At 27.1% G+C, this 20,481-nt stretch overlaps 2 protein-coding genes across 4 annotated transcripts; both read left to right on the top strand.

Moving 5' to 3' along the window:
• Positions 1–56: 56 nt before the first annotated feature.
• Positions 57–2,068, top strand: LOC111041662 (putative zinc metalloproteinase C607.06c). 2 transcript variants are annotated; one of them, XM_022326008.1, is made up of 5 exons: positions 57–566; positions 711–1,162; positions 1,260–1,580; positions 1,648–1,710; positions 1,781–2,068. In XM_022326008.1, exons 1-5 carry the CDS (start codon positions 237–239, stop codon positions 1,971–1,973), a joined length of 1,359 nt encoding a protein of 452 aa, XP_022181700.1. In that variant the 5' UTR covers positions 57–236; the 3' UTR covers positions 1,974–2,068. The 2 variants fall into 2 exon arrangements, with proteins under 2 accessions (XP_022181700.1, XP_022181698.1); XM_022326006.1 differs by having other exon boundaries at positions 237–566; positions 1,236–1,580.
• A 6,002-nt stretch (positions 2,069–8,070) lies between these two features.
• On the top strand, positions 8,071–15,630 carry LOC111041684 (phosphatidylinositol 4-kinase type 2-beta). Of its 2 annotated transcripts, XM_022326047.1 has the most exons (8): positions 8,342–8,493; positions 10,816–10,879; positions 10,966–11,084; positions 11,254–11,586; positions 11,649–11,903; positions 11,987–12,214; positions 13,127–13,266; positions 15,071–15,630. In XM_022326047.1, exons 1-8 carry the CDS (start codon positions 8,467–8,469, stop codon positions 15,168–15,170), a joined length of 1,266 nt encoding a protein of 421 aa, XP_022181739.1. In that variant the 5' UTR covers positions 8,342–8,466; the 3' UTR covers positions 15,171–15,630. The 2 variants fall into 2 exon arrangements, with proteins under 2 accessions (XP_022181738.1, XP_022181739.1); XM_022326046.1 differs by lacking the exon at positions 10,816–10,879 and having other exon boundaries at positions 8,071–8,493.
• The last annotated feature ends 4,851 nt before the right edge of the window (positions 15,631–20,481 follow it).

Genomic DNA, 20,481 nt, shown 5'->3' on the forward strand with positions numbered 1-20,481 from the left:
GATAACGATATTGATCCTATTTAGAATTTATTTTGTGATATAAACTACAGCCACTGATACTGCGCGAGCGCGGATTTAAAAATTAAATTTATTATTCTCGTTTATCGAATACTGCAATACTTACATTTGTATTAAAGTACCTACCTACATACATATTTTAATATTTTCTGAAACGTTTATTTTACTAATGCGCTTTTAACTTTTATTTGTCTCATTCATATGTCTAATAATTTAAAATGAACAAAATACGCTTGACGAACATTACAAATAATGAAATATTTACTTATTCAACTATTTTGATTAAAGGATTAGTTGACTCACACGATGAATCAAATATTATACTTAAACATTACTCACACAATGGTAAACAGTTAGCAGAATCTCGCTGGACAGTAAATAAAAATAAATTTAAAATAATAATAGAATTAAAAATTGGCGATAATATGTTGGTTTTTAAATTTGCCAATGAAGTCTTACACACAAAATTAGTATACAAACAAAGAGTTACTAACTACACTGTGTGTCCAGTTTACGTAATTTGTGCTGATCATGATGGTAGATTCCAGGTAAATTCTAGGCTTTAACGTTTATGATCAAAAAATTAATAAACTAAATAAATATTTATCTTAATTACCTACTCATGTATATTTCAAATAAATGACAAATACTCAACAATGTTTAGATGTATTTATTTTTGTTTTAATTTTTAGGCCCCTGTAGATCATGATAATTCTGTTCAAAACGCTTGCACTAAAATAACATTATGCTCCAAATTAATTCAAATGCTGACAGCTGAAAAAATGTATGAAAAAGGCTTTGGAAAGAAAACATTTAAAGTTGAAAAAGAATGTCGTATAATTAAAAGCTCTTTAACAAGGCGTACAGTATTTAACATGCATCCTGAGAAATTATGGGAATATATTGCCAGGGAGTTGACTGCTGGTCAAAATTCTAAAACTCAAAAATATTTAGCTTTCCTATCATGTACTTATTGGGATGGACAAAATTTACATGGTCATGTTGCATTGGGTGGTGGTGGACTGGCATTATTTGGAACGGGTTGTCTTTACACTTGGCCTAGTAAGTTAGAGGAAGTCTTACCATGTTTCATGAACATGGCAAAAGTCGATACTGGCACATTGTTGGATGACAGCTGTTTCAGGTAATTTGGTTTGTAGTATTTATTATTTTTTTTTTCATTGTAAAGGAGAATGTTAAACTGATTGATTTTATAGAGGAAATTTTGGTGGATGCTTTAGCACAACCTTAGGTTCTGTATGGCATGAATTGGGACACACATTCGATTTAGGCCATTCTAAATATGGCATAATGGGACGAGGATTCGATAATGTTCATTTAATTTTTACATTGGATAATAAAAATATTGCTCAAGAAATAAAGCCTGCCAACAAAGGATATATTATATGTATTGAAAATTATTCGAATACAATAAATATGAAGGACGATATGTCTAATAATAACAATACAAATGAAAATGAAAATGAAACAATAGATGAGTATGATTCAAAACACATAATATGTTGGTCTATGGGATGTGCATCGATACTTTCCTTTCATAAGTATAATTTTTTTTTGTTAATCTGTGTACTTTATTTTAATTTAAATGGATCTTAATTATGGTTACAGATGGTTTAATGATTTCAAAGAAGAAAACAACAATGAACACACAATTGATTATGTAGCAAAAAGGTTATATATCATTATAATTTATAGATATTAAAACAAATCATAAAACTTTAATAATGCATTCAATTTATAGAAATTTATTGACTTCAAGAAATGGGTTAAGAGTAGTTCAATTAAGAAGAGAGGATGGCCTTGTCATGCACTCATGGGAATTTGTTAAAAATAATAACAAACGTACATTCATTCTTCCAGTACAGTTAGCAAATAATGGTATAACTATAATTGCAGAAGATTCGTATGGAAATATATTAAAACATTTACTGTAATTTACATTGAATGTTAGGAATAAGTATTAATTAATAGTTGAAAAACATTATTTTCAAATTAGTACCTACCTAGTTTAATTTAATTGTTATAAGCATTTTTTTCAAAGTTAAATTAATTTCTGTAAATTATTTTTAAACAATTTTATTATACTACTATTTTAAAATCTGAGCAAGGAATATATTATAGACTTAAATTTTGTGCCATTATATAATTTAATATTTATTTAAGCTAACAATTAACTAAATCTTAACCACAATTAAATTTAATAAATTATTTTTATGATAAGGCTAGGTTGAGTTAGAAAGTTTTACAGAGATCTCAGTAATTTAGTGATTTCATAACATATAAACAATAAATAAATATATTTATATATATATTTAATATACATATTCAGAGCTTGGAACTTAATATGCTACAATACATATTATTTCACAAGTTCGCATTAAAAATAGACTAAATAATCAGTGAAAATGCATTTATAAGCAAATAATTTTCAAATTTGCATGATTATTTGAAAAGTTAAATCATGCAAAACAATACATTATCTTATTTTTTATATACTGGTGATTTAATTATTATTAGCACTTTAATCAATATTATACCTGTAAAATATAATAATAATATATAAAAAGCATAGGGTGGTTATATCAAAATAAAAATGCATTGAAATTTTAATTTTAAAACTCAACAATTACAGACAATTATAATTCAATAAGTTTATGCAAAAGATAATTTTTGATTTAAGATGAATGTATCTATTTTGAACTTCTGTAGTAAATTCATGTTCAACCAGATTTTGAATATGTTGCTTCCTAAGTAATATATTATCAAGTTCCAGGCTCTGTACATAACTTTAAATAAATTTCTATATTTATTTAGAGATCCGTTTTTTTTTAAAAAATCAGTATTAGGTAGTTATTAATATAATTTAAAGATGTATTCACAACTTGTGAATGCTATTAAAGAAATACAAATTATTTTTGTGATTAGGTAGAACGTAGAAATAAATAATAATTAACTATTAAAGTACTTTAGATCATTGAATTAATTAAAAAATTACCAAGAATTTTTTTATGAATAAGCTTTTAAACCAATATTAAGTATAAATATAAATTTATATATTTAGCAGTTCCAAGTAGTTAATTTATGATGAACCATTTTAATTGAAAACTTAGATATTCAGATTAATAATTGTTAATCGCTATTATTTATTTATTGTTGTGTTTTTAGAAAACTTAAAATTATGCTATGTTTCTCTGTTACTTATTGATATTTTTATTTTTTCTTAAATGTTTTATTTTAAATTTAAATATTCTCTTTTTCATTGAATGTTAATGTCGTATTAGTCCTTTTCAAATAGGTATCTAGTATATTTCAAAAAATTATATTGATTACCAATATTAATTTAATTTTAACTGAAGCAAATATCTATTTTTGTAATGATCACTTATCAATACTTTTAGATAAATATACTTTTTTTTTGTTATGTAAAAATATTTTATTTATTCAATTTGATTATTTTGTTGATCATTTTATTTTTAAATAATAAATCTTTATGATGTTATATATTCTTAGTGTGAAATATACTGTTAATACTTGTTATTTGATAATAAAATAGTTAACATTTTAAAACTTTGTTGTGTACATACAACTATCAAACCAGATATATAAATTTAAACTATTTTCTTCTACTGTACTGTATTGGTAATGGACTCATGTGTTATGATTCAGTGTTATTAATTAATAATTATCCATAAATAATCATAATTAATATCATGACTAAAATGTATGGCAAAAATGTGAAAAATACAGTACAAGTATACAAAAAATTGCTTTTTTTAAAGTATTTATTTTGGCTTTATGTTATGTAAATGATGTTTGGAATTTGGACGAGTAGGTATTGACGTATAGCGGCTCGTGGTACACAGGAGCACGTGAACCACCCAAAAAAATAATTAGATTCCTAAGGTAATATATTATATACTAATAAATAATTGATTATTATGCACACGGTTTGTAAAAAAAAAAGTTTTTTTATTTTGAGAAGTGATTCTTTATAAGTTAAATAATTCGCGTAGTACAAATTGTTTGTGCTCCAGGCGGCCGTGTAAATATTAGCTACATGTCTCGACGCATCGGTTAGTAATATATGGGAGTTTGGAGCACATTTAATGTGTGCACCACGATTTAAGATACTACCTTAAATCGTGGTGTGCACCAAACCTATTTTTATCAAATCACGATGTCGCGTCGATCGTCGAAACGATAACACTGTACATTATTAAAAATTGATTTAGATAAGTAAGTAGGTACAGTATTTTTGTAGCACCTATAAGAAAATTAATATATTTACCATCTTCCATAGAGATTTTATACATTTCTTTTGCACCACCTAAGGTGAACCTCACGAGCCGCCATTGCTAACGCTTACTACTTCTATACGTACATAGTTACATACTACTTATGTATAACTAATGTGACCATATATTTTTAGGGTAAAAACAAGACAAAAAAAATTCTTCGTAATTTTTATTATAAATATAACTTATAGATTCTGAGCTGAGCAATGAATGTATTAATTTTACAATGATTTGTTTTTATTTTTAATTGCTTTTCATGTCGGTGTACAATATAAGTAGTTGAAATATTGTTTGATTTTTATCTTGGTAAATTAAATCAAGTTGGTGCATTCAGGAGGTAAAAATTAAAAGTCCCCAGTACTCTTCAAAATCACATGGAAAAACATAATTCTCAGTAAGGTGACATATTCCCCATAAGTTTGTGTAAGTAGAAATTAAAAAAAAAAGTTGATCGTAAATCCACAACAATATTTTTATGAGCCTCTTAAGCCCGGCGCCCACCAAAGTAACGTAACGCGTGATCTGACGAGTGACAAGAGGGTGAGTTGACGAGTAACGTAATGTGTGACATACACGATATTTTATAAATATAGCAATTTTTTTTTTATATTTTAGAGTACAAATATTTTAGGCTGTAGCTTAACAATTAAAGTTCTTAATATAACATAATTATTAGAGTTACGTGGTTAATAAAGAATACAATATGTTTAGATACAAATTTTGATATTCAATGCATTGAATCATCAAAATTGCCTATTCACTGTGCCGTAGCTGTCCTAACTAATAGCATTGATTATAGAATAGACAGATAGCCCACGGCATAGGAGTATTCGGCGACTAAAATAATATTTCGACAGGATGCCTATAGATGGCGTTGTATCAATAAACAATTATTAATTACAGCATTGATTATAGAATAATCAATGATTACAGCAACCACAATATTGTTTATCGCGTTCGTTATCAATTATTATTATTACTTTTATTATCGACAATTGTATTATTATCAAATAATCAACTAATTCCATAAATTCAAAATTGTCAGCAGCTGCAAAACTTTCAATGGTACCATATTATAAGTAAAAAGTAATAACAATATAAAATGTCCTAGACTAACATACCGTCTCGGCTCATTATCATTTTTCATATACAATGATATATCATTGAATTCAAATTTAATACCATCCATTGCAGCAACCTTCTAAACACATAATGTACAGCAAAGCTACATCCACTTACCCCCTTTTTTTAATTTTAATATGAGCATTTACTATTTAGCTAGAATCAATCTTTTCAAACAACTATGTTCAGCCATTTAATAAAATGTTTTGATTTCAACAATGAAATAGTATTCAATTTTAAAAATACTGAGTTAATCTTTAATACTGGGCCTAAAAACTAAAATACATCATATTTCAAGGTACACACTTGAACATCTAAAAATGATATGATGCAAGGTTCACTTACACCACCTAAATAATATTGTTGTCTTTAACAAGGTATGTTGATGGAAAAAATAAAAACATAGTTGTTTATATAGGTACCTAATAATATTATATTATAAATCAACAGTCTATTCTATAATCAATGCTAATAGATAAACGAATATGGACAGAATAGAGTTCTGTTTATAACATTACTTTATCGTTTTTTTATTACGACTCAAGATTCTATATTATATAGGCATCAGATTTTATAAGTTAAGACACATTGACAAAGACTGGTTATAATTCAAATTATTCTGGCTGGTTTTAGTTAACAGAAATATGTCTCTATATATAAAATATAAAGTTTTTAATTAAAATATTTCGGGAAATGTACCTTTTTAAAATATATAATATGATAGGTAGAAAAACTAGATCTTACACCAACAATTTTACTTATTTCCTTTTAATCAAAAAAAAATTTAATATTTGGGATTTGAGACATTGACACTTCAAATATTATATATACAACGTAATTTTCGAAATATTAAAATTAATCTGAAGCTACCTAATATTAATAAGTTAATGACAATAATAATAATAATTTATAATAAATACAATGGTTTTGGTATAAATTATTTAAAAAAAAAACCAAATCATATTTACTTATAGACAAATAAATAACTTACTGTAATATGATTAAATTAAAAACATCTTGAGAAATAGATGTGACCCATGATCTCCGATTAATTTAGTTTCGTTTGCAATAATTTATCATTAAATTCAAATTTAAGTATTTAACTCATCCATTATAATAGTGATCTACTCAAGGATGACACCTACTATAAATAGTAAACAGTAGAGAGACTATCTAGATTTTTCACTTTGGATATTGTACAAAAAAAAAAAAACAAGAAATAATTGATTTTATTGATTTTATTATAAAATGTGAATATTTTTTTTTACATGCTAAATATGATAAAACAAACACATTAAGACAATCATACTTATACTTACAACTTAAATTGGTAATGTAATTTTTTGTAAGTTCAAAATACCCTGTGACTTCTAATTAAATATGAGTTTACGTGTTTTCCATCCCCTATTCCATAATATGTTTATACTGTTTATAGATTATTTTTACTCAACTTATCAGGTTCACAATTATCATAAAAAATTTAAAAATTGTATTTTGAAACTTATTATTGTGGTTACCACGGTTGTATTTTGCTATATATGTAGGTATCAACTATTTTAAGAGTCCATAGTTTCATATAAATCTAAACATCAGTCGCTTATAAAAGATTATTTGTAGAATACCACACAGTTTTTCTTTACTTCAATAAAAACATCTTATTTGGAACCTTGTATTAAATGCTAAATTTTTTGACCAAGCGAAACATTTTTTACTCAAAAAAAAAAAATTGAAATTAATAAATATCTATAAATAGTTCAAAAAGAGTCAAAATAGTTTCTCATAGGAAAATATGTTGAATTTAAATATATATGTATATATATAATATATTATACATCTCTGAGCTAGTAATGTCACACATTATGACTTGTTATCATATATTTACAAGTTTTTTTCAATTTGCATCGTAATATAACGTCTTGGACATAAAATTAATTGATTGTCATTTATTGTTAATTTATATATTCATTGTAAATATTTTCAAAATGTTATTATAATTAATTGATAATTTAACACAAAATAACAAAAAGAGGAAAAAAGGCCTAAAAAGACACCTGCTGAAAAAGATTTAAGGAAAAAATGATGTTTAAAGTTTATCGTTAGCATAGAAATTAATTACTTTTATGTAAGAATTTACTTTTTATTATTTATCAAAAAAAAAAAGGATTTACCTCAAAATCCGAACTCTGCAAATTACCTTTACAAAATACACTTTATTTTTTCATGCTAATTAACATGACTAAACATCAGTAATGTTTATTACTCAGATATTAGTTGATATTTAATACTTATTAATTATACGTAAAAAGATATATTAAAATATAACATACAGTCTATCAATTATGACGTAACAAAGTTTTTATTGAATTTTTTCATTAACGAATTACAACGTTGTCGTTTCATGGAACAATATGTGCAATCAATTATTGTTCCCTTCATTATCATTTATCTGCCAGACAACGTCGAAGGACAGAGATAGTAGTAATACGCAAACTAGTAAAGCAAACTGAACTGATCAAGCAAAAATGTTCATTTTCAAAAAAACATCTGTCTGTGTTTGATTTAAAAATATTAATAATTTTTGTTGTTAGATATTCTTATTTCTTATTACGAATTACGATTTACTAGGTATAACATTTCAATTTAAAATATCAATAATTATTTTTATTCAATTTGATTTAGTTTCGATTTATTCTTGCATTTTTATTTTCTATGCTGTTCATTGAATTCATATGGCTGCCTAGTTTATCACATCATTATCGAATTTATGACTAACCTTGTTCGTCGTGGGCCTAATACCAAATTCCCAGGTGTCCTTGTATTGGTGAGTCTTTGTTTCCGACTGTCTAAATGAACGAGGATAGTTTGCAACCCAACGGTATACTACAACAGCCGTCACCTACTACATCTACTTACCAGCCAATCGTACCCGACATTGAGTTTGAACAGCCTTTAAGCGACAATCTGGACTCCAAAGATAGAGAGAATCAACCTCTACTGGGACGCATGGATCATGCTCCGGGTTATAATCATTTTCCTGGTAACTAAATTAATGCAATTTAAACTATATATGATAATATAACAATATAATGCATAGGTGTTATATTGTTAATAGTATATATTTGCTAATAGTACCTACATTAATTCTAAGTAGGTATTTAGTTTTGCCTCATTGATTATCAGTATTTACACCATTATTAATTATAATATTATGATATTATGTACATATGCATTAAGCAATATTAGTAATAAGACTAATTATTTAATTAATATATAAAATATCAAACAACCTCTAATAGTATGTGTAATAAGTAATGACCAAATACATAATACAACTAGGTATTATCCATAATTAACAATTAACATCAATCTGCTAAATTATAGTCATTCATAGCTAATTCAATTATGTAATTACTTCAATTTCGTGGATGTTAATGAGTCTTAATTACATAATTATTTTTAAAAAACTAAAACATCTTCATTGTCTCTGTTTTACCAAACTTGTATTGTTTGTATCATTATTCTTAAGACCAACATTTAACAATATTAATATCTTCATTGTGTGAAGAATCAATTTTAGGGAATCAAATTTTACGTTTTTTTATTGTATGAATTTTTCTAAATCGTTGTTTAATATGTGATAACTACCATTGATTAAATATATTTAATCAATGTAACTACTAACTATTTTAAACTTATAAGCTACGGACTACTCATCAATGTACATATTTTATATATTTACAAATTTTATACTTCCGTTGTTCTGTCTTGCACAGTTTGAACCGGGGCAGTGTGCACTGAGCGCTCGCCTGGTTACAAATATCCGGGGCTCTGGTTTCCTACAGTGCGACCGAGTGCCCGTCTGGTGCTCATTATCAGACAGGGCGCCCGGTGCTTAAAACAGCATTTTTTTAAACCATAATCAATTAAATCTAAAGGTGTTTTATTGTCTGTATTATCTTGTTATTGAAAGTAGTTTAAAATAGAATAAATATAACTTCTATAATTATTTTTGTACTTAAAATAAATATGCATTATAGATTTATAGAATATCTATGACAAAAAGTTATACTAAGTGTAATAATAAGTTTAAATCTATTTAGTTTGATTAATTTACCATGCTAATTAAATTAGGTAACAATTAACATTTGTTGAAGTTTCTATTTAAAAAAAATACTGTAAATAAAATTGTATAGGAGTATTATGCTACAATGAGTCATCACTATATCTATGTATATTGTATTAAAACTACCTATAGGGATAATTACCATATGGCAAGTGAATTATATACCGCATAAACCATTTATGGTGTTACATATTTTTCAAAAATATAATATTTTATATACCTACCAATTAGTTTGATTTTTTCCTTCATGGCCGACGTAAAAAAATGTTCTCTGGCAATTTGAATGTAGAAATAATGAAAAACTTTCAAGTGTAGGTAATAGAATTAATTTAAGTAACTGTTGGAAATTTGTAGTTTTATGAGTTTAGAATAAATATCTTAATTCCATTTTTTAATTTAGAGTAGATATTATGTGAACAATTTTGTTGTTTTATAATTGAGGCCTATTGGATAATAAAAAAAATATATAAATAAGATTAAGATATATTTTTAAAATGGATAAAGAAGAAACAATAAAAATTATCACTGAGAGTTAAGAAAGTAATATTTGGAAATTGGTATTGGGTAAAAATTAACACTTATACTTTCTTTCAGTCAGTGTCTAAATTATTTCAAGTTACAAAAATTGGTTTTTCTTAAAAATAGTATTTTATTTAATCAACCACAAGCAGGCTTATTCTCCAAAAAAAATACATTACATGCTATAATAATCAATTTTACAATGCAAATTATAAAATGTCTTTAAACATTTTAAATAATATTAGAAAATATATAGTTAAGGTACCTTTTATATTATAGCATTAGGTATGTGTGTATAAATATTTTAATATCGTAATATACTTTGTAATCAGTTATTTAATATTGAAAGTTCACAAGTAAAGGTTAATTGTTATTTTTCATATCTGTTTGCTACTAGGTATTGATATTATGGTATAGCTGTATAATGTTTGTGTGTAGTATTAAATCTAAGTATTTTGTAATAGATTATATTTTGATGAGAAATGCATTCAATTATATACCACACCTCTATAAGTACTCAATTTAATGCGTCAATATTGTGTACATATAAGTTATAACGGATGATACTGTATATTATTATCTAGAATACTGATAATACTCAAATCATTGTTTACATTATTATATGTATTTGAGTATGAAGTTATTTTAGTATCTTTTAATGAAGTAGTAAAGCACATGATAAATTTAGACAATTTAATATTGTTTTATAATTTATAGTGTTTTAAATTCATGATGTTCGAAGATATATCTATAGTTGATTATGATTGTTATGAAAAATATGGTAATATTTATATATATTATATAAGTTTTATGTGTAAAGAAAATGCAAATAAATTAATGTTAATTTGTCATGTTATTTCTTCGTAGATGATCCGGCATTCAGTTATGTTATTAAACAATCAGAATTAGCTATAGATAATAGCGTCTTTCCTGAACGCATTTATCAAGGGTCCAGTGGCAGCTATTTTGTCAAAGATACAAATCATGTAAGTTTCATTTACATACATACTTTATATTAAAATAAATTGTTTAAATGTTTACCGAAGTTCTAAATTCCAGATGAATGACCAAATGGAATCTATAAGCCATATTGTGATTTTTATTACTGTAAATTTAGCTTATAAAATTATTAAAACAAATTATTTTATATTTTAGAAAACTATTGGTGTTTTTAAACCAAAAGATGAAGAACCTTATGGATTGTTGAATCCCAAATGGATCAAATGGCTACATAAAAACTGTTGTCCATGTTGTTTTGGCCGTTCGTGTTTAATACCTAATCAAGGATACCTGTCAGAAGCTGGTGCTAGTCTTGTATCAATTAAACTTGGATTGAATATTGTACCTAAAACTAAGGTTGCAAAGTTGGTTAGTGAGACATTCAACTATGGACGTATAGATAGAGAGAAGACTAGAATGAAACATGCTATTAACGATCATTTTCCTAAACTGGGACGGCGATTTAATAGACTGGGTCTGAGGCCCAAAGTATGTAAAGTAAATTAAAATTTAATTGAATAGTTAAAAATATTTTACACTTTTATTTTCAGATAGGATCCTTCCAATTATTCATGGAAGGTTATAAAGATGCTGAATATTGGCTTAGGCGACTTGAATTAGCTCCATTGCCATTAAATCTTCAATCCCGGTTTCAAATTCAATTTGAAAGGCTTGTTGTGTTAGATTACATTATTCGAAACACTGATCGAGGTAATGATAATTGGTTGATTAGGTATGATCAACCGAGCTTAAACTCAAGCCCAAATGCTAGCCTTACAAATTCTACAGTCAGTGAAAGCTCAAATGTAAGCCAAATTATTGTATACTCTTTTATTTGTTTATGAATAGTTAAATAATTAAATATTCATTGGTGTTTATGTTTCTATAGGAATGGAATAATGTTCAAGAACCAGATATAAAGATAGCAGCTATTGATAATGGTTTGGCATTTCCATTTAAACACCCTGACTCATGGCGTGCATACCCTTATCATTGGGCATGGCTTCCACAAGCAAAGATTCCATTCAGTAAGGAAACAAAAGAACTAGTATTACCTTATCTGTCTGACATGAACTTTGTTCAAGATCTGTGTGATGATCTTTACACTTTGTTTAAGGTAATTAGAAAAATAATTATTGTATATAAAAAAAGATTTGGCGAATTTTTAAATTACATCATCTCTATTCTCCCTAAAACAAAAAATCCTACTAAAATAAACTAAGTTTGAGTTTTCCCCTTTTATAATTCATTTATGTCTCGTAAAATATATCCTCATAAGAATTTATTTACACAAATAAATGTATAATAATATAAAGTTAGTAATTTGAGCTAATTTTTATAAAATATCATTACAAAGATTTAGGTAATTTTCTCCAAAATTTTGAAGTTAATTTGTTTTTTGTACCATTTAATTGATACTTAGATAGTTAATATCAATACAGTAAATACCAGGGATCACCAATTAATAGTTTTGAAGGACCACATTAGAAATCTGGAAATTGTTCTCGGGCCATCGATACTGCAGACGCTTTTAAAAACCAATCAACATAAATTATAAATTACTACCTTATAATATTAACGTTTTTTTACTTTTTTATTTTTTTTTTGTGGGCATTATACATTTTGTCTGCAGACCGTCATTTTGTGACCCCTGGTATATTATATTACACTTATTTCTGTATGTGAAAAGATTCTTTGATATTATACTTCAATATCTTTTCTAGTAGGTAAGTAAATCAGAATTTTTTTTAATAATTGGGATAAATAAAAATTAGGGAAAAGTAAGAATTTTAATTAAAATCCAGTTGTTTATAAAATCAATCTTTATTTTTGCTGTAATCCGAAAAAAAATAACTGTAAATGCTTGAAATGTTTTTATTAGCATTTTCTATGTATTGCATAATTTCAAAATATTTTACAACATAGTTTAACTCACATTGCCTATATTTCCCTGTCACTCATAATACTGCTATTTTATTATTTTAAATCAGCAAAGCTAATTATTGTTTAAATATATTTTAACTTCCAGATGGACAAAGGATTTGATAGACATATGTTTGAAAAGCAAATGAGTGTTATGCGTGGACAGATATTAAATTTGACTCAAGCTCTTAAAGATGGTAAAAGTCCTGTACAACTTGTTCAAATGCCAGCTGTCATTGTTGAACGGTAATGATAAATAATATTAATTCAGTTTCTATAATTTAGTCTTTACAGCTAACAATTATTTTTATTCGAATAAATTCATTATTTAAATTGCTTTGATTTGTGGATCTTATTTATATGTACACATTCAATGTACATATCTATCCATATTAAAAATTAAAAATATGTATCATTAATAACAACATATTGGTCTTAATTTATTTCTAAAAGTATTCAACTGAGTAATTAAGAGGACATTATATCTGTATATGTCGCCTTTGTCTTACAAGTGCTCAACAAAGCAAATTTTATGCTCAACAGATGCTCCGTTAGTTTAAAAATAAGAGTGAATTGACATCTTATATACTTTAAAGGTAAGACTATTATCTAATATTTAGTCAATTTCATAAGCTTTTTATTATATTTTAATTTTAAAGTGAGTTGTAAGTATTCAAGATGTGCAAACTATTTAAAATTTTTAAATACTCATAACTCGCTTTAAAATTAAAATATAATAAAAAGCCAATGACATGTACTGAATAATAATCTTGCCTTAAAATATTATGAGAGGTCAATTCACTCTTATTTTTAAGTAAACATGATTTGCTATGTTATGCACTTGTAAGACAACACATGCCAATATAATGTCCTCTTAAATTAGCATTTTTTTATAACAATCATTTATAAATCTTATTGTTAAGAAAGTATTAGAGTACATCATATTTATGTCTTACATGTGTCTCCATTTTAATTGCACATACCAAAATCGGCAAATTTTTTGTTCAGCATAATCCATTTTACTCTATTATTTTTAGTTTTATAGCAAATCAAAGAGTGAGAATATCAAGGGCCTCGCATATAGGCTTTTTATCATATTTTAATTTTGAAAAGAATTGTGACCATTTTAAAATTTACAAAATATGTATAGTTTTTAAAATGCTTATAACTTGCTATAAAATAAAAATATACAAAAATAAAATCCTATACTCCATCCCAAATAAAAATGGTAAGCAGCGGCGATCAGTTTTTGTCGGGAAGTAATCAGGCAATACCGTTTGTCACCCCCCTCCCTTGAGTCAACTATCAGTGTAGGATTGCCTGCCCTTGCACACAAGTTTAGCCAAGTTTATCGCCGATTACCATTCTTATTTTTTTGATAGAGTATATATGTTGCTTTAGATAATATTCTCACATTTAATGTTTTCGTCTGCTATCGGGTGTACTGTTTTTCTGAATATAGTTTAATATTTTATTATTTTTGATAATTTCTACAACAATTACTATGATTAAAATAAACTGGACCTAATATACAATTCAGTAATCCACTGTCGCAAATATTAAGTATAATGATTATACTATTATACAATTATTGTCTTCTTTGGATTGGCTACGGGCAATAAGATAAACTAAGATATGCCCAAAGGTTACACTTAGCTGTGCTCTATCTTAAATAAGGGTAACCTCAGATAGTGACCAATTTTTACTGGTCAGAAAGGTCTGATGGGTAAGGAGTTAGGATCCATCTATCAAATTGGTTTTCATTGTCTTATTTCTTATTGACAATTGGCTACATTCAAACAATTTTTGAACTGTGCAGTGTTGATCTTAAGCAAAATGCAAGTAAGCTAGGTGCTCGTTAAAATAATAAATTCAGAGAACGCAGCACTACTAGCATTACATAGAAGCCTACTAACTGAGATTACTCTTATTTGAAACAGAATAAGTACTTTTATCATCAATTTATTCAATTTATAAAATTTTGTTTTATAAAATAATAGTTTTGTTAAGCTTTGTACAAACTACATATAGTTATTGTTTTATTTTTCAGGTCTAAAGGTCATGTGGGAACTACTTCCAAGTTTCGTTCATTTAGTGATACATTTACTCAAAGATTTCAAAATAAAAGTCCTTTCTTTTCATGGTGTTAAGTGCTCTTTATTAAGAATACATACATTTTAATAGTGTTTTTTTTAAAAATTTTATCATAATTGCAACCTTACAGCTAATAGATTTTGTATGAAATTGTCTTTATTTTTGTTGCTTAAGTTTTTTGATTAGTTAATTGTTGGTTTTAAATGTTTTAATACATACATTGTCTGATCATCACAATTAGTGACTAAGAAAATATAATCCTTGAGATTTTAAATTAAAAATATATTATTTAAGTGAATTTTTTATTATGTGCTTTACTTCTGTTGATAATGAAGTGAATCACTTAATTTTGCGTCTAGTTCTAGTCTCAAGTTAATATCCTAATAATTAAATTAATGTATGTGTTATTGATAAAAAGAATGTCAACATTATGTGTAATATATAATAATAGAAGGCTGTGGATGTATTAAAAATACTAACTTGATATTTTTTTTCGGCAAACAGGGATAAACAGCCTATAGTTCTTTAAATTATATTTATTATTTTTTTTTTTTAAATTAAAAATTAAGGTTGCATTTGGAACTGAGGTAATATATTATAAAATATAGTGTTTGTTTAAATCAGTTCTATTATTTTGTAAATTTCTGAGGCAAGACATTGCTATCATTTTGAAATTGATAACTGATATTTTATATTTAATTCAGTTCCTAGTTCAATCGTAATATGTTATTTACATTTATTTTATAAGTTATTTTTCTGCATTGTAGTTTAATGATAATTATTTTTTCATTCCACTTATAATTTATAAACATATTGTTATTTATACTCAAACATTAAAGGAAATATTAAATAAAATAAAAAAAGTTTTATTACATTTTGGTATTACCAAATAGTATTTGAAAGAATTCATAGTTAAATTGTAATTTATCCGATAGTTTTATAGAATCATAATGGATTATTGAATCATGATTTTTAGTATAAATTTATGCCTAAGGGGAGTTTTTTGTCATCAATTTATTGGTTTTATTCCATTTTTGATACTGATATTGTCTTGGATTATTACTTATTTAATTAGACCCAATAATAATTTTTTTGATAATTGATTGGGGTTATTAGCTCACATAGCACGTATATATATATATATTTATATAATAACACATTTATTTATGCTGTTGGTTTAATTTGTACTTAATATCAAAGTTGTGGTGTATATTAGTGTTAGTATAGTGAATAATTTTACAAAGAAATATGAATAAAGAAATACATATTCTGCTAAGTTTTAATAATTATTTATAAAATGAATTAATTGAAAATATTTATACATACCGGCATAATAATAGTAGGCATTCCTAATTATTTCACTTTGATTAAAATACTAAATAGCATATTCATTTTAGGTTTCAATAAGAAATCAATATTCTCAGACACAGATGATTTGAAATGTATAATATAGAAAATACTCAATTTGTTAATGATTTTTTTTTCTTTTTCTTTAAGCATTCAGGCAGATAGTTGTCATTTTTTATATTAATTGACTGATACAAAAAGCATTGACCCTGGGGTTCCGCAGATCACAGTTTAAGAAACACTAAAGTCTAGTCTATTTAAATTAAATTTTGAAAAGCCGGAAGGGGGCATATCCAGTTTGAGATTTTTTCATGGATATGATATACTTTTTATTATTGTATCTCAACGATAAAACAAAAATAATTATAAAAAGGACTGAAACAAAGAGATCACATGTAAAATTCATACAGTTAATTTTTTTAATTTGTCTAGTATAAAATGATTGATGGCTTATATTAATGATGTATTATTGAAAGAAAGAGCATTGATGTAAGAAGTGTCGAGACCTTGAGAGGAACAGGTTATTAATAAAAATAAAAATTTGTCACATGAGAAAGAGTGACAATTTATGAGTATATGTTAAAGGTCGCAAATGTCCACTCCACAGTTAGGTAGCAATACCCTACTGGACTAAATGGACTGTTTTTAAGCCTTGATTTTTAAGAGTGGTAGGGTTATAGGTTGTGGCTGGTGATTAACCTGGATAATTTGACTATGACAGCGTTAGGTACTGATCTTTAGAGGGAGAAACCACAGCTCTGAAGGATGTTTTTTGCATATTTTAGAGGTGAAATTTCTGGAAGGTTTTTCCATTTCAGCATCCAAAATTTGTGAGCGAATTTACGAAGTTTAAGGATTGTATAAAATTACCGTGGTGGCCCTGAGGGAGAGGCATTACTGAGTCAGCATGCACATTGCTTGTAATATCCATGCCTATGTCTAAGAGCCCTTAGTAAGGAGATAGTGAAAGACCGGGTCATAAAAGATAGCATCAATGCGATAATTCTTAAAATAATTGGGGAATACTAAGAGAAGTGAGAGAGGAAGGCTTTGCTGGTAGGTAGGTAGAAGGCTAGTATACGAATTAGAGATAGGTACTAAGATACACAATAGTTACTGGAGGATAGAGAACTAAATGTTTGTACAGGAGAAAGCTTCAATAATGTCAAAGCATTCCGTTGTGAAGGAAGAAAATGCCCCAGAATCATCTCCGAAGACCAGGGTGTTCGGATTAAAATTGTTCAAAATAAACGTTTAGTTGTACATGCGGCAGTGTACGTTATTCGGTTCGAACGTAGCTACAAAAATTAGGCGCAATCATAATCATCACTGAAGGTGTCAGAAGGACATCATAATTCATAAGGTTTAATATTACGTTATGGAGAGAAAGTTTGTGAACTTTATATATGTTTAAGAAACACGGAGAGTGACTGAATAACTGAAAGTAATGAAGTTAAACTGTGAACGAATCTCCATTTAGTGTTAACCGAGTTCCATATATGAATTATGGAAGAGACTTATTTTAATGATGAATATTTCTGGATACATTTTCCATTTAGCCAACGACGCCTAATGAAAAATGGTGAACAGGAGGTCTCTACATTCAAAATAAGGTGTAGGAATAGATTTTAGCGCCCAAAAGCGGTGCTTGGACCGCTAGTCTGTAAATAACTGAGTTTTCTGTGGTGGGGAAAGGGGACAGAACTAAAATATAACATCCATATTCGACTTTGGATCGAATGACTGCTTTGTAAATTTGGAGTAAGGAAGAGGGATGAGAACCCATTTGCTTCTAGCTAGAGACCTTAGCAAATCAACCTATTTTTAATGTAGGAAGATCGAAGATATGTGCATAAATGAGCTTTTTGTCGTATATTGCTAGCCAAAATAAGGCCGAAATACGTTGTTTTAGGAACCAGTGGAACCGGGAACCACTGGAAGTTGGGCACCGTCTAAACAAAATAGTGATAGAATAAACCGTTGCATTTACAACCTTGAAGCCAGTGGCGTACCCAGGAATTTTCAATTTTGAGTGGGGGGAAGGCTCAATAAAGTAAAACAGAATTTGATATCCATTATCTTATACTAGGTGACCTCGCCAAGATAAAAAGAGTGATTTAGAAAATCTGAAGCATGGTTTTTTTTTGGAAGTGTGGAAATTACTATAGTACCAATGTCATCTGATATCAGCATACATTACGTACGGAATGTTAGCATCGTCAAAGGTTCCAGAAATTGCTGACATGTGTATCTTGAAAATTAGAGGGCTGAGACTGGATTATCTAGTTATTACATTCAAATATTTCAATTTTTTTGGTTTTCATTAAAGTAGGTCCACTAACTTATTAAGTGGGTTAGAGGTATGCTTTAAAATTTGTAGGTACCTACCTACCTAGTTATATTACTATTTTTAGTTTTGTCTGTTATTTGAGTAGACACCACAATGTTGAACTTATCATTTCCACCGTGAACTTTTTTTTTATGTATCTGTTTAAGAGTTAAAACTCTATAAAAACGAGACTAGAACGATAAATTATTATTTATTATATAGAACACAGAGTAATGGTATGTTCCGTGAAAATGTGAAATAGAGATGAAGAAAAATTGGATTAAGAATTTTAGATTTTAGTGATAGTTATATAATAAAGTTACTTTATTTAGTATGTTTATGTTTATCATTTTATTTACCTATTTAATATTGGCACCTATGTGAATTAAGCCTATGTCGGGATACTATAGTTGTAACTTGTAAAACTACCTACGTGCCGATGTGTAATAGCCAATAATAGGTACCATCATGATATTATGAAATATAACTTAACCATCTTAACCGGTAGTATGGCGGCGTGGAAATGTTCGAATCTTCACAGTTTCTCTTTGATAAATAATAAATACAATTTATCTATTGTGTATTTTGGCCTATTTTAGATTTTTAACTAGTATTGGCTTCCAAACGATGAAAAAAAAGAAGTCGTTACATACGATTTAGAAACTATAACTAAAGAACCAATCACTGATGAAGACGAAATCGGAGATGAAATCACATAAAAAATGTTAAATATCAACAAAATTCGTAGTTACGTATATCTCCATTTATTTAACAATAATTTATTAAAAACATTGATGCCATAGGGCAGTTAAAAGAACTAAGAAGTATTATTTAATAATTTCATTAAGTTCAATCTAAGTATATTAATATTTAATGGAATAATGGAATATAAACTATATCATAGGGAAAGCCCGTTAATGTTTTTAAGGGGGGGGGGGGTTGTCCAACATCAGAAGTCGTTTTATAAAAATTAAAGATATAATTGTTGTTTAGCTATCATGGGATTTTTTTCGAACTTTTTTTTCGAAACTTAAGTAAATAAACGTTTTAAAAATTATGGTGGCAAAAAAAATTGAGCAAACACTTAGTTTTTGAGTTAAAACGGTTTGAAATTCGAGAATTCCTAAATTTTGAATTTTTTTTAGGGGGGGGGGACTATGTATCTTGACTATTCAAAAACGATGTTGCAATTATAATTTGTCGATCGAACTTATTTTCAAAGTTATAGCATATACATATAACTTATGTAAATTTCCAAGTTCCGGGAGAAGTTTGGACGAGTGTAAACGAAAAAAACTTTATGGGTGACCTGATCCATAGGCTGAAAATTAAATTATGACTGTACCGTCGCTTTATATATACTCTACTGACTACTGTATACAGTTATAACTTATAAGTACCTATGACAAGTAGTCGTGCCCTACCGGCTCCGTTTATATTTTTCAGATATACCATATACGCTGGATATTACCACGTATTACAATGCTAATGATTAGTTTTCACTGTTTTTATTATTTTTCTACATATTTAACAATAATTACAAAATTAGTTTTATTCGTCGACTGGATCAAAACTACTCTTATCAGATTCATTATTTTCCTCATATTAGGGTGGTCATTCATCAAGAGTGGGTCTTAAAGTTGACCAGCGTACTTAAACAATTCTGTCAATATGTCCTACTTTTGATAACG

Source organism: Myzus persicae, unplaced genomic scaffold, assembly GCF_001856785.1.
Source record: "Myzus persicae strain clone G006 unplaced genomic scaffold, MPER_G0061.0, whole genome shotgun sequence".
Taxonomy (NCBI): domain Eukaryota; kingdom Metazoa; phylum Arthropoda; class Insecta; order Hemiptera; family Aphididae; genus Myzus; species Myzus persicae.

Coding starts and splice junctions, on each gene's coding strand:
- LOC111041662 (XM_022326006.1), top strand. CDS start 237: ATGAACAAAATACGCTTGACGAACATTACAAATAATGAAATATTTACT. Junction 567..710: donor ATCATGATGGTAGATTCCAG/GTAAATTCTAGG, acceptor TTTAATTTTTAG/GCCCCTGTAGATCATGATAA. Junction 1,581..1,647: donor TCGATACTTTCCTTTCATAA/GTATAATTTTTT, acceptor TTATGGTTACAG/ATGGTTTAATGATTTCAAAG.
- LOC111041684 (XM_022326046.1), top strand. CDS start 8,304: ATGAACGAGGATAGTTTGCAACCCAACGGTATACTACAACAGCCGTCA. Junction 11,904..11,986: donor CAGTCAGTGAAAGCTCAAAT/GTAAGCCAAATT, acceptor ATGTTTCTATAG/GAATGGAATAATGTTCAAGA. Junction 12,215..13,126: donor ATCTTTACACTTTGTTTAAG/GTAATTAGAAAA, acceptor TTTAACTTCCAG/ATGGACAAAGGATTTGATAG.